Raw genomic sequence first — 12,892 nt, 5'->3', positions numbered from 1 at the left:
AAACAGCAGAGGGGAGCGCCTTCATAGCTGGGAAAGCAGCGGTGTCCCTGAGAAGGGACTCTAATCTAGCAGGGGTTCTGTGTCCTGCATTGTTGATGTCCCTGCTCTGTTCATTCCGGCTTCCAGGTCTGTTCCCAGATTCTACAGGTTCTTTCCTTTGGAAGAACCTCTGTACAGATGGGCATGAACCATCTGCAGGAACCAGCTCTGAGTCTCTTTATGCGGCAGCCCTTGAGCCTTTGTGCCCCAGAGATTGTCAATTCAACCACTTCTTGTTGTAGGTTTGTAGTGGCACAGGATTAATATGATAGCAATACAGCACACTCTGCAGGCGCAGAGGACCACGGTTCAAAGCCCGGCCATCCTGGGCAGTTGGGAGGAGAAAGACCTTTGCCCAGGAGTCACTGGCTGTTGGCCAAAGGGGATGATTATGGACCAGCTGCGTCACATTTGATTCAATACAAAGCAACTTGAATGGAGAAAGTGCCTCCGTCCATGGGCAAGCAATTTAACTAGCCTGGTCGATCTCAGTTGCTACTCCAGGCGAGGGCCTGGGCAAGAACCTGGGATAGAGCCTGCACCCGAATTCCTCAGAGTGCTCCCCCCACCACCAGATCCTACTTGCCTGCTGATCTCATCCCAGGCATCGATGACTTTAGAATAGTCCAGCTTGGGGGCGGAGCCAGCCACCTTGGCCAGTAGCATCCAGGCAGGCGAAGAGCGCTCCGTGCCCACGTGAGAGATGAGCCCGTTAACAAAGGTGGAGGAGAAGCGGCCTTGCTTGGACCATACGCAGAAAGCTTTGTTTAAGTAGCGGCTGTGAAAGAGAACAACGAGAGAGGTGGGAGGGGGGAGCCTGTTAGGACAGCTAGACAAGACAGGCAAATTACGCCGGGGAGGGGGCACGTCTGGACCACTGGACTGGGGGGTGCACTTGTCTTCCAGCCCTCAAAACCGCTTAAAAGTTTATTGCAAGCGCAGGCCTCCTGGAATGCAGCAAGCCGGACATGCCTGAAAAATTAAATTCCAGTCCAGCAGCATCTAAGACACAATTTTCCATCCGTATATGACGAGGAGAGCTCTGACTCACAAAAAGCTTACACCTTGGAAAATTTCATCACTTTTTAAGGCGCTACTGGACTCGAATGTTGTCCTGCTAACTGCACAGTAATGGGGCCACCTGCCTGAAGCTTTCCTGAAAAAAGGGGAACGGAAACTCAACCCTTGAGCTGCTTTCAGAGCCCGCAGCAGCAGCGGAAAGATGACATCCGAATCTCTGCTTGCTTTTTTGAAGGCTGACTTATGCTGAATCAGACTGTTAGCCCATCAAAATCAGCATTGTCCTGATATTTTCTTTATATCATGTTTGCTTTTTAAAAATTATACACACACACACACACATACACAAGATCAGTATTGTCTACTCCAGGGGTGGCCAAACTGCGGCTCAGGAGCCACATGTGGCTCTTTCACAAATACTGTTGTGCTCTCGAAGCCCCCACTGCCCCGTCGGCCATCTTGGAAAAGGCATTTCTCTCTTTAAATCACTTCTCCAAGCCAAGCCAGCTGGTGACTTGGGGAATGCATTTAAAGTTCTTTCTTACCTCCCCCTCCCCTCTCCTGTCTTCCTTCCTTCCAGCTCTCAACCATCGGGCGTTCACGTCTTGCGGCTATCAAGCATCTGACGTTTATTCTCTGTTGCTCTTTTGTTAAGCGAGTTTGGCCCTCCCTGGTCTACTCAGGCTGGCAGCGGCTGTCCTGGGTCTCAGACAGAAGCCCTTCACATCCCCAGCCACCTGATCCTTTTACAAAGTGGAGATGCCAGGGACTGAACCTGGAACCTTCTGCATGCCAAGCAGACCCTCTACCACCCAGCCACAGCCTCTCCCTGAGCTGAAAAAATACCTGCCCCCTCTCATGAAGGCATAAGTCCGTTCTTTAAAAAGGTAAAGGTAGTCCCCTGTACAAGCACCAGTCGTTTCTGACTCTGGGGTGATGTTGCCTTCACAACGTTTTCACGGCAGACTTTTTATGGGGTGGTTTGCCATTGCCTTCCCCAGTCATCTACATTTCCCCCCCAGCAAGCTGGGTACTCATTTTACTGACCTCGGAAGGATGGAAGGCTGAGTCAACCTCGAGCCGGCTACCTGAACCAGCTTCCGCTGGGATCGAACTCAGGTTATGAGCAGAGGGCTCTGACCGCAGTACTGCAGCTTTACCACTCTGCGCAGATCTTTAGATCTGCGTTAAGATATCAGCACCCCTTTAAGAGTTCCATGCAATAAGAACACCTCAACAAGAGACAGTGTTAAACTTGAAACACACTCCTGCTCTTTGATGCAAGAAATCTAGGATAAGATGAACAGCTAAAGAGATCCTGCCCAGGAAATCCAGGATATCAGACCTGGGGTTATCCCAGTCACTTTGTAGCCATCTTGTGAGACAGCTTAGACTGAGATTCAGTAACTTCCAATGGAGTGGCCCGCAGTGTTCCTTCTAAGCTGAGTTAGTGTGAGCTAGCTCACAGATTTTTATCCACCAGCTCACACATTTTTGTCTTAGCTCAGGAAGGATGATCCCAGAACACACTAATTTATGCAGTAGCTCACCACTTTAATGTCAGTAGCTCACAAAGTAGAATTTTTGCTCACAAGACTCTGCAGCTTAGAGGGAACATTGGTGGCCAAGTAGAGCAGAGATCTGAACACAGATCTCCCTGAAGATTTCCAAATCGTTCAGCCCCAGTGTAGAAGAAGATGATGATATTGGATTTATATCCCACCCTCCACTCCAAAGAGTCTCAGAGCGGCTCACAATCTCCTTTACCTTCCTCCCCCACCACAGACACCCTGTGAGGTGGGTGGGGCTGGAGAGGGCTCTCACAGCAGCTGCCTTTTAAGGACAACCTCTGCCACAGCTATGGCAGACCCAAGGCCATGCTAGCAGGTGCAAGTGGAGGAGTGGGGAATCAAACCAGGTTCTCCCAGATAAGAGTCTGCACACTTAACCACTACACCAAACTGGCCCCCGGCTCCATGGAGACTTTGTTGAGATACCCAGAAAGCTTTGCAGAGGCATGTTTAAGAATCCAACGAATAAAACTAATTTAAGAGAGTCTCTAAGTCTGGATTTGATTACCCCCTTTTTTGGCATAGGCTACCTACACGACTTTTGGTTACTGCACAGCCTGTTTCTCTACACTGAAACGCCACCCCACTTTTATCTACGAATACAGTGACTCTCTCCTGTCTCACAGCCGGGAGCTGGTGCGGGGATTGCGAGACACATCTTGGATCCGGCACGCAAACGCAGAATACGGCAAACCGTGCTGCCAAAGGGCCCGAAGTCGGACTCGTGCCCGCGCTGCAAATCAGGACGCGGCACGACCAATGCATCAGTGTCCTATTTCAGAAAACGACACACGCCATTGACTGATAAACATAAGGCATTTTTAATTGGTATTCACGTCCTCGTCAATGCGCATGGAAAGATAAAGGATGGCTTCTTCTCTTTCACAGCTTCCTATAAGCTCTGGAAAGAGACAGGATGGTATTCTTAGTCACAGACAAGAAGCATATTGCATGCCGGATTGAAGACGAACATCGCGTTTGAGGGAGGCTTCCCTCCACTGATGTGCTCCTAACGAGTGTCTGACAACCCACTCTTTAAAAAAGAAAGAAAAGCACCAGACTAAGGATAGGCAAACAGTAGCCCCGGCTCCTCCATGGGTCTCATCTCTGCCCTCGCAGCACAGCCCAGTGCCCCAAAGCAAGTCCCTTTTACACACCTCCAGAGCTTTCCCCAAGGCGTTCAAGGCCAAGCCACTGTTGAGAGCAGTGAAGGCCCTTCCAGGGGGTTCCCCTCAGGAACCCGTTTCTATGCACAAACAAAACAAACCAAAAATCGAAACAATACTCACAGTGAGCCAAGGGCACAAATGTTCATAATACCAGAGAGGCTGTTGCCAAAACTTCCTTCACTGCTCTTTAGGAGAGGGCATTAGAGAGCCCTTTGCCAGCGCTGCCACAAATGAAGCTGTGGGCCAAGTCAACGTTGCTGGCCTCCTCTGGCCCTCGCTCCGGTGAGATGCGGCCCCCGTAAAGTTAGTTGCCAACCAAGCGGCTACAGTAGCGATCGCTCACAATTCAGAATGGCGGTCACACATATGCAGAGAGCGATGGGCTTATTTATGTAATGTTTCTTTTTTTAAAGTCTGTAACTTCATTAAGGTTCTGCTAGTCGTGGCTGGGCCCTGTCTGGATGGCCTGGGCTGGCCCAATCTCAGAAACAAAGCAGGGTCAGCCCTGGTTAGCACCTGGGTGAGAGACAGGCCACCAAGGAAGTTCAGGGTTGCTGCACAGAGGCAGACAATAGCAAACCACCTCTGTGCACCCCTTGCCTTGAAAACCCCATGAGGAATCACCATAAGTTGGTGGTGATTTGACGGCACGTCCTATCACCAGTCATGGTTGGAGGGGGGGGGGGGGGCATCCACTGCATCAAAACCTTTCGCCGGCCGACAGAAATCTTCTGAGCATCCCTCTGCCTCCTGAGCTATCAGCACCAATGTTGCCTCTAAGCTGCAGAGTCTTGTGAGCAAAAATTCTACTTTGTGAGCTACTGGCATTCAAGTCGTGAGCTACTGCAAAAATGAGTGTGCTCTGGGGTCATCCTTCCTGAGCCAAGACAAAAATGTGTGAGCTGGAGGCTAAAAATCTGTGAGCTAGCTCATGCTAATGCAGCTTAGAGGGAACACAGGTCAGCACACTCCTACAGTTGCAAACATTTCAGCACAAAAGCTACAATTCTCAGAAAGTTGAATTCTGGCCCCAATAAGACACACGACACCCATTTTTTTTTTTTTAAATCATGGAGAACAACAGCATACCTGCACATCACAGGCCTCTCTTATCCTTAAAGGTCAAGGCCCAATTTACACAAGCAGACAAATAAAGAGGTAGAGCATGCCTCACAACTCCCAACTCAGGGTTTACATCAGGTGTCCCCAGCCTTTCTGAGCCTGTGGCCCCCTTTAGAATTCTGGCACAGTGGGCGTAGCTGCAAAATGGCTGCCACAGGAGGAGGAGCCAGCCCCAAGATGATTGCAGCAACAAAAGAGCTGCCAGAGGAGGCGGAACCAGCCCCAAGATGATTAACATGTGGAAGGGTGATTAACATGTGGAATTCACTGCCACAGGAGGTGGTGGCGGCCACAAGTATAGCCACCTTCAAGAAGGGTTTAGATAAAAATATGGAGCACAGGTCCATCAGTGGCTATTAGCCACAGTGTATGTGTGTATATAAAATTTTTTGCCACTGTGTGACACAGAGTGTTGGACTTGATGGGCCGTTGGCCTGATCCAACATGGCTTCTCTTATGTTCTTATGATTGCTGCAGCTTCACTTCATAGCACAAGGAGCTGTGCTGTACTGCCAGTGGCAGCTGCAGCCAAAGCAACATTTTAAAAAAAACAATTGGCACAGTCAATCGAACCTCCCATCAGAAGCCTTGATGGACAAAAGCCTACCTGGCGCCAGCTACTTCCTAAAAAAACCTTTGCGGGCACCAGAAAAAGTGTCATGTGCCATGCCACCCACGGGCATCACACTGGAGACCCCTGATTTATGCTTTGGAATGCTTCCCTATGTTGAGAACTCCCTGTAAATTGTAAGCCACCGCGGCAAGCAAAGGTGAGAGCTGAGACGGAGAGAACATTTGTCCCTGATTTGCTAGATTTCCACCTGCAAAGCTGCAACTTTGGACTTCCAAGCCCAAAGGGGTGGAGCTCTTTCTTCCACATCATTGGCCTGCATGGGTGAACCAGAGTTGACCTGGGCACACAGGCCACAAACTACAGTGGTGTTTGCATGCAAGGAAATGGATATGGAACTGCAGGCCAAGTCTCTAAGAGAAAAGGTGCATCCGTGGTTGTGGGCTACTGACCGTACCTTAGTTCTTGACTCTCTTTCGTGAGCAGTGTCAGCAGATCCCAGGCCAGATTTTGCCCGGCCTCCTGATGCCTGCTGTGCTTTATGGGCTGCAGCAAGAGCTGGTCGAGGCAGGCCAAGGCTTTCTCCTGCACGGAGCTCTCGCAGTCCATGACGACAGGAATGACGCCTGTCAGCCAGGCCTTCTGGATCAGAACGTCATCACGGTGAGACTGAAACAAAAGGAAGCCTGGTTAGGGTTCAGCTTCAAGACCTCGGGGCCTTGCAGGTACAGAGGTCCAGCAAGCAAGCTGCCGAGAACCCTGATACTGGCTGGAAAGGCATGGAGATCTGAACAAGGAAGTTCTGCCAAGCAAGTACTGTCCAGGATTCAAAGTCACAAGTGTGTGGCAAACTAACGCTGGCTTGCAAAAGCTGCTGGCATGTGGCGCACACTTCTCTAACACCAGGCCAGAATTTCTCTTTTCAATCCCACAGCCCAGTAACCCCAGAGCAACTGGAGCAAATTTCTGAATTCTATGGTTAAATATGGATGTTGGGAACCAATCTGGGGATGGCCTATTGAGAGCCAGTTTAGTGTAGTGGTTAAGTGGTTAATATGTGAGGAAAAGCCCCCTACTTTTCATACACATGGACATCATGATCACCAGTGTGGTTGCCAGGGTGCCTGGAGTTTTGACTCTCACACATCTGCTCTAAGAAGTGGACTTTGCTTACAGTTTCTAAGGCTTATGTGGATACTATAAGCCTCAGCTTTGCAGTAGCATTCTACATCTCTGAAGGGTGTTAGCCAGAACTACAGACATGCTCCAGCTGCTCCTTGTGTGCCCAGTCTTGGCCACTGCAGTGGAAGAAGCCAGGCCACCATGTTTCCAGCCTGCTTCCATGAACCACAGGCTGAACACCACCAGAATCCATCTTGGTTTCCTGATCCAAGCATACCCTGCCAGGCTGGACTCATTCCTTCTCAGTGGGAAGATCACGTAATCACCCTGTGTCACCCTTTGCCTGCAAGCAACCCATTTGCCTCATGAATGGATTAATAGCCCAACTGTTAGTCCTGATTGTTTAGCAGAACCCTAGACAATGGATCCTGCCAGCAGAGGATGAGATGGGAGGAGGAACATCTCCTGTCTTCATTAAGTCTTTTTGTCTTACCCGGGTGATACCTAGGCCAGTATTTGATTCCCTATTGTCACCTTCCCAGATAATCCCATTTAAACTTAAGTACCCAGCCATTCCCATTCTTACTCCAGTCTAATACCTTGGAGCCGCCTCAGGCAACTGTGCAGCTTGGAAATTTCCAGGTTCACAGGACTAAGGTGAAGTTCATTGGTTAAAGCTGACACCCAATTGGATGTCACCAAGGAACTCACCATTGGCTCTGCTAATGTCCTGCCTCCTTGGTCATCACAGAGCCTTCCCCCTGCTCCTCCCCAAGACCTCCCAGCACCTAAGGGATCTAAGAGAGTCTATTTAACCTCTGACCCAACTCCACTCGTGTGTGCATCTAACAGTACCCCAGGTCCGCTGTCTAGATCCATCCCCAATTCTGGCCACAGTCTTGGGTCCATTTCCCCTGTCCTCTTATGTCGCCATTGGAAACCTTCCCTGAAGACTACGATGGTAAATATTACCCTGTTTGTCTACCCATATATGTTACCCCTATCGATCTATCTATATTTCCTTAGACCTGTGTGAATGTGTGATTGTTTTGTATTTTATCCTTGTGTGAAAGAACTATTATTCTAAATAAATTACAATTGGTTTTATTAAAATTAGAGTCCTTTTATTGAGCATCACTCTCTGAATGGTTGAGCCTGGTATACATTGATAAAAAGATTCCTATTAAGGCCAGATGTCAATTTGACTAATTCCCCAATCTCATTTTGAGAGCATTTGGCCTTACAAATATGCCAACCATGATCCACAGGGTAAGCAGTAAAGGCAGGATGGAGGCAACTTGCTACAGAAAGGATGTCCATGGCAGCATCCCCCAGGGGAAGTGGGAGGATTCTTATCTGGAAGAACCAGGTTTGATCCCTCACTCTTCCACTTGCAGCTGCTGGAATGGCCTTGGGTCAGCCATAGCTCTGGCAGAGGTTGCCCTTGAAAGGGCAGCTTCTGGCAGAGCTCTCTCAGCCCCACCTACCTCTCAGGGTGTCTGTTGTGGGGGGGGGGGGAGGTAAAGAAGATTGTAAGCCGCTGAGAGATTCAGAGTATAGGGTGGGATATAAATCCAGTATCATCATCATCTTTTATGTCTTACTTGGAAGCAACTTGATGACCCCGGCAGGGTGCCACAGAACTCAAACTTTGTTCTGTTGCTTCAGATCAACACAACTACCCATCAGGAAACCAAGAGATATGCAAAGAGTTAATATTAAGCCCTGTGTGAGCAAGACTGAGAACATTCACCTTCCCCCAAACCTCATCTTTCGTTCTTTGTTTGTTTGTTTTTAAAGCAAAGGTTCTGGCCCATAGGGATCTGCAGAAACATGCTGAAGAGTGAGTGGGTAGCACATGTCAAGACCTCTGAGGCCAAAGGAAACACAGAATAAATCATGCAAACCTGCAAAAAACCCACTGATCAAATTATGCAAATATGCCCCCATTTGCATTATTGATATAGGGCAGCTGAATTTAAGCTTTTCTGAGCACGGAATTAGGATCACTGGGACACATGGTTCCACATTCCACCCTCCCCCAAACAGCAAAGAAATGGAGTCCATCTTCCTCACTTACCATTAAGAGGTCCGTAATGCACTGCAGGGCTTGCTTCCTTACAGAGACTGCAGGATCGCGACACCGATCCTGGAGCGTGGCCAAGTCTTCCGGGGTGCAAGGGATCATGCTGTGTTTCAAGATGCTCATGAGCACCTAGAGAAGGGACAAGGCATGGAGCAAACACAGTGAACGACATAGTAACAAAACCCATATATGTGCTGTCTGGCAGAAGACTGCCCCAGAGCACCTGTCCTCTGTAAGGAATCGGTGGGTTTCAGCTGAAAAACCAAATCTCGGAAATAAACTCTCAAGTTGCAAGATGGGCAAGTTAACAAAGTCGAAAAGGATTTGTACTGCCTGTAACTATTCTAAGTGCTCAACTGGAAAACAGGTTTCCTCTTATAGTGCAGAATTTCTGGAAAACGGCAAGCCAAGAGGAGAATATTTCAAAAATCAAATCCAAATCGCTGTAAATATGTAGAGCAACCCTATAATTTTCCAAAGCACCCTATCATTAGCAGCTTTGCTCAGGTCTTGCAAAATGACCAAATTACAACAGAGAGGGGAAAGAAACTTAACCCAAAAACTGGAGTAAGAAACCTGAAAGGTTAATATGCAATTAAAGGGCCAAACATTAAAAACAAACTGTAAAATAAATCACAAACAAACATACATTTATTTATTGTAGAAAGCTAAAACCATTTAGGGGCCCATCATTAGCCTCTGTACAATCATAAAACCACAATGGGAACCCACTTAGCTTGACATGACGTGTTTCGACCTAGACTGGTCTTCTTCAGAGGTCAGAAAAGTAAGTACACATATTGGTTCATAATACAGAATACAATAGAACAATGCTGGACCACAAGGAAATTTAATGAAGTGACAAAGGCTTAAAGATATTCTTGAGGCCTCTTATTCTACAGCCTTATGTCCTAATCAAGGGCATACATATTGAATCCAGTGTCTTATTGAATGCCACATGGTCCAGAATTGATCAAGATAGGCGTACGGTCAGAGCCTATGCGCCAAGAGTTATGTACAAAGTACAACAGAGTCAGCTGCAAAAACTTAGGGGTGAGAAGGACGTAAAGAACAGCAGGGACATTCCACAACTAGCATGGAAGCAGCACCCCCAAGCTGCCTCCCTGTACCAAATGACCCCTCCTCACTCCTGGAAGATACTATCAAAGGCACCAAATATGCCAACTATGATCCACAGGGTAAGCAGTAAAGGCAGGATGGAGGCAACTTGCTACAGAAAGGATGTCCATGGCAGCATCCCCCAGCGGAAGGTAATACGCATAAGCACCAAGATGCATTCATTTTAATCACTCATCTCTTCTTGGCACCTTTCCCTTAAGCAGCACTCCACTCCCACCCAATATACATCAGCACACAACGTTGGGATTGCTCTGATTCATCCAGACCCAATTTAGCTGCAAACTGCCAGCACGGGTGCGTTTGCAGGGGGTGGTCAGGATTTTCTGCTAAAACGGGGGCTAGCACTCTCTCGATTCTAAGACTGACATACAGGTGAGCTAGCTGTCCCTCGCATTGGGGCCAGAACAAGCCGATCATCCTTTAACGTACAGCTATGGAAGCTCGAGAACTTTTCAGCCCAACCGACCAACGGCATGCAGCTTTGCATTCAAATCTGTGCTAATTCATTACCCAGCCGGACCAATTCATTATGCCACTATAAATATTCTAAACGGAAGGGTTTAAATGTTAAAGAGTGATTTATTCAAGCTTACATATTTCATTACATCCCCATCCATCTCTCCGCGGGAGATCAAGTGTTTGCCCACGTTAAGGTCACGTTTCGCAGTCATTTATCATCCGACGCAGCTTCCAGGGATAGAAATTCTCCTTCGGCCATTATCAATGCCAATCTGGAGTAATTGGGCTGAGTTAGATTTATAGCCCGCCCTATCCCAAGGGCTGAGGGCACATTACAAATGTTATTTCCCATTTTGTACTGAGGGGGTAAAAAAAAGGTGAAGGCCCCACCCCTGAAAAGCACAGAGGTCAGGGGCTACCAGGGGGGAGTTATTTAGTGGGACAGCACCCCCCCCCCCGCCAAAACACCACAAGAATCTGACCACACATACACAGTGACAGGATTAGCCAACATCCTAGTCAGCAGCAGGGGTCATTTTGTAAAAAAAAAAAAAAGAGGTGCTGGAGCTCATTAGCCCAACTCATTTGCATATGCCACACACCCGACATCACCGGAAGGGGTACTAAATTATATCAGCTCAGCATGCTTCTTCTTGGCCCTCCGGAGGAACTGGTTGGCTACTCTGCGAGATGGGATGCTGGACCAGGTGGACCACTAATCTGATCCAGCAGAGCTCTTCCATGAGTGACTGAGTGGGATTAAACACACACAGATGAAGAAGAAAAAGAAGATATTGGATTTATATCCAGCCCTCCACTCCAAAGAGTCTCAGAGTGGCTCACGATCTCCTTTACCTTCCTCCCCCACAACAGGCACCCTGTGAGGTAGATGAAGATATTGGATTTATATCCCGCCCTCCACTCCGAAGAGTCTCAGAGCGGCTCACAATCTCCTTTCCCTTCCTCCCCCACAACAGACACCCTGTGAGGTAGATGAAGATATTGGATTTATATCCCGCCCTCCACTCTGAAGAGTCTCAGAGCGGCTCACAATCTCCTTTACCTTCCTCCCCCACAACAGACACCCTGGGAGGTAGATGAAGATATCGGATTTATATCCTGCCCTCCACTCGGAAGAGTCTCAGAGCGGCTCACAATCTCCTTTACCTTCCTCCCCCACAACAGACACCCTGGGAGGTAGATGAAGATATTGGATTTATATCCCGCCCTCCACTCCGAAGAGTCTCAGAGCGACTCACAATCTCCTTTACCTTCCTCCCCCACAACAGACACCCTGTGAGGTAGATGAAGATATTGGATTTATATCCCGCCCTCCACTCCGAAGAGTCTCAGAGCGGCTCACAATCTCCTTTACCTTTCTCCCCCACAACAGACACCCTGTGAGGTGGGTGGGGCTGGAGAGGGCTCTCACAGCAGCTGCCCTTTCAAGGACAACCTCTGCCAGAGCTATGGCTGACCCAAGGCCATTCCAGCAGGTGCAAGTGGAGGAGTGGGGAATCAAACCCGGTTCTCCCAGATAAGAGTCCGCACACTTCACCACTACACCAAACTGGCTCTCCAACCAGTTCCTCTGGAGGGCCAGCACCAAACCGGCTCTGAAACAGCCCCAGGCCAAGTGAGACCTTCAGTCCACTCGGTCCACTGCTTACTGCTGTGTCCCACTGCATGCCTTATTTCAGCTTTCCAGCAGCTTTGCAGCACTGTGCATCAGGATGGCCCAGACTGCTTTCAGAGGGAACCCTTGTTTTTTTTTATTTGAGAAGAAAGGATGCAAGAAGTGCATTCTTCTCCCCATCGCTCCCCAGACACGTTGGAGACGAAAGTTTGCAGTCTGCCTGGAGTCTCAAGCTTCCCCAGGGAGTTCTGAATTATTTTTATAAATAAGTAATTTATAATTTATAATTCAGTAGAGAGGCTCAGGGTTTTTTTTTGGTGCGGGGGAAGGATGTAGTTACTACAATGCACTATCTATCTTGATGGGTAGGAGCTGTGCCCTTTCCTCTTCCCCAGGATCCTTTAATTGGGAGCATCAGAGGTCACCTCTAGTTAAAAAAAACCCAAAAACACCAGGGTGCACGGCTGACAAAGACTACTGAGAACTGTACCGGATGGTATCAACCATGCCTTGCTAGACAAGTAGGCATTCAGAATCAATCTAAGGCAATTCCTTGTAATTAGGAGAGGAAAATACAGGGATGCTTATTGGGATTTGGCAAATGTCATGTGACTATTGTGTGTGTCATGATCCTGGGCCTAGTGAGGCCTGCAAGCCCCAGGGAAGCCTGCCTAGGAGTTACTGGGAAAAGCCTACTTCTCCCAGGATCCCCTTTGATCGGGTGGCCAGGTTTTGGAGGGAAACTGGCCCAGAGAGTGTGGGGCCTGGGAGGAGAACATAAAAGGGCCAAGCCCAGGCAAGGTGTGTTCTTTCCCTGGAAGGCTGAGCTAGAGGCAGGCTGAGCCTGGAGAGCTGGAAGCAGGGGAAAGACCCTTACCCAAAGGGTGTGTGTGTTAGGTGTTAGTATTACAGTAGGGACTGTATAGATAGACGCATTAGGGCATTTAGTTATTTTCC

At 48.5% G+C, this 12,892-nt stretch overlaps 1 protein-coding gene across 1 annotated transcript in view; it reads right to left on the bottom strand.

The window, feature by feature from the left end:
- NCAPD3 (non-SMC condensin II complex subunit D3) overlaps window positions 1–12,892 on the bottom strand; it is a 73,639-nt gene that overhangs the window by 36,739 nt on the left and 24,008 nt on the right. The window contains exons 14-16 of the mRNA XM_060250462.1: window positions 8,695–8,829; window positions 5,950–6,161; window positions 626–817 (exon numbers count right to left, since the gene is read on the bottom strand). Coding sequence (XP_060106445.1) covers window positions 626–817; window positions 5,950–6,161; window positions 8,695–8,829 — 539 coding nt within the window. The remainder of the gene's footprint in view (window positions 1–625; window positions 818–5,949; window positions 6,162–8,694; window positions 8,830–12,892) is intronic.

Source organism: Heteronotia binoei, chromosome 12, assembly GCF_032191835.1.
Source record: "Heteronotia binoei isolate CCM8104 ecotype False Entrance Well chromosome 12, APGP_CSIRO_Hbin_v1, whole genome shotgun sequence".
Lineage (NCBI taxonomy): Eukaryota > Metazoa > Chordata > Lepidosauria > Squamata > Gekkonidae > Heteronotia > Heteronotia binoei.
The sequence above is the reverse complement of the archived record's forward strand: the minus strand, read 5'-3'. Positions and strand labels throughout refer to the sequence as shown.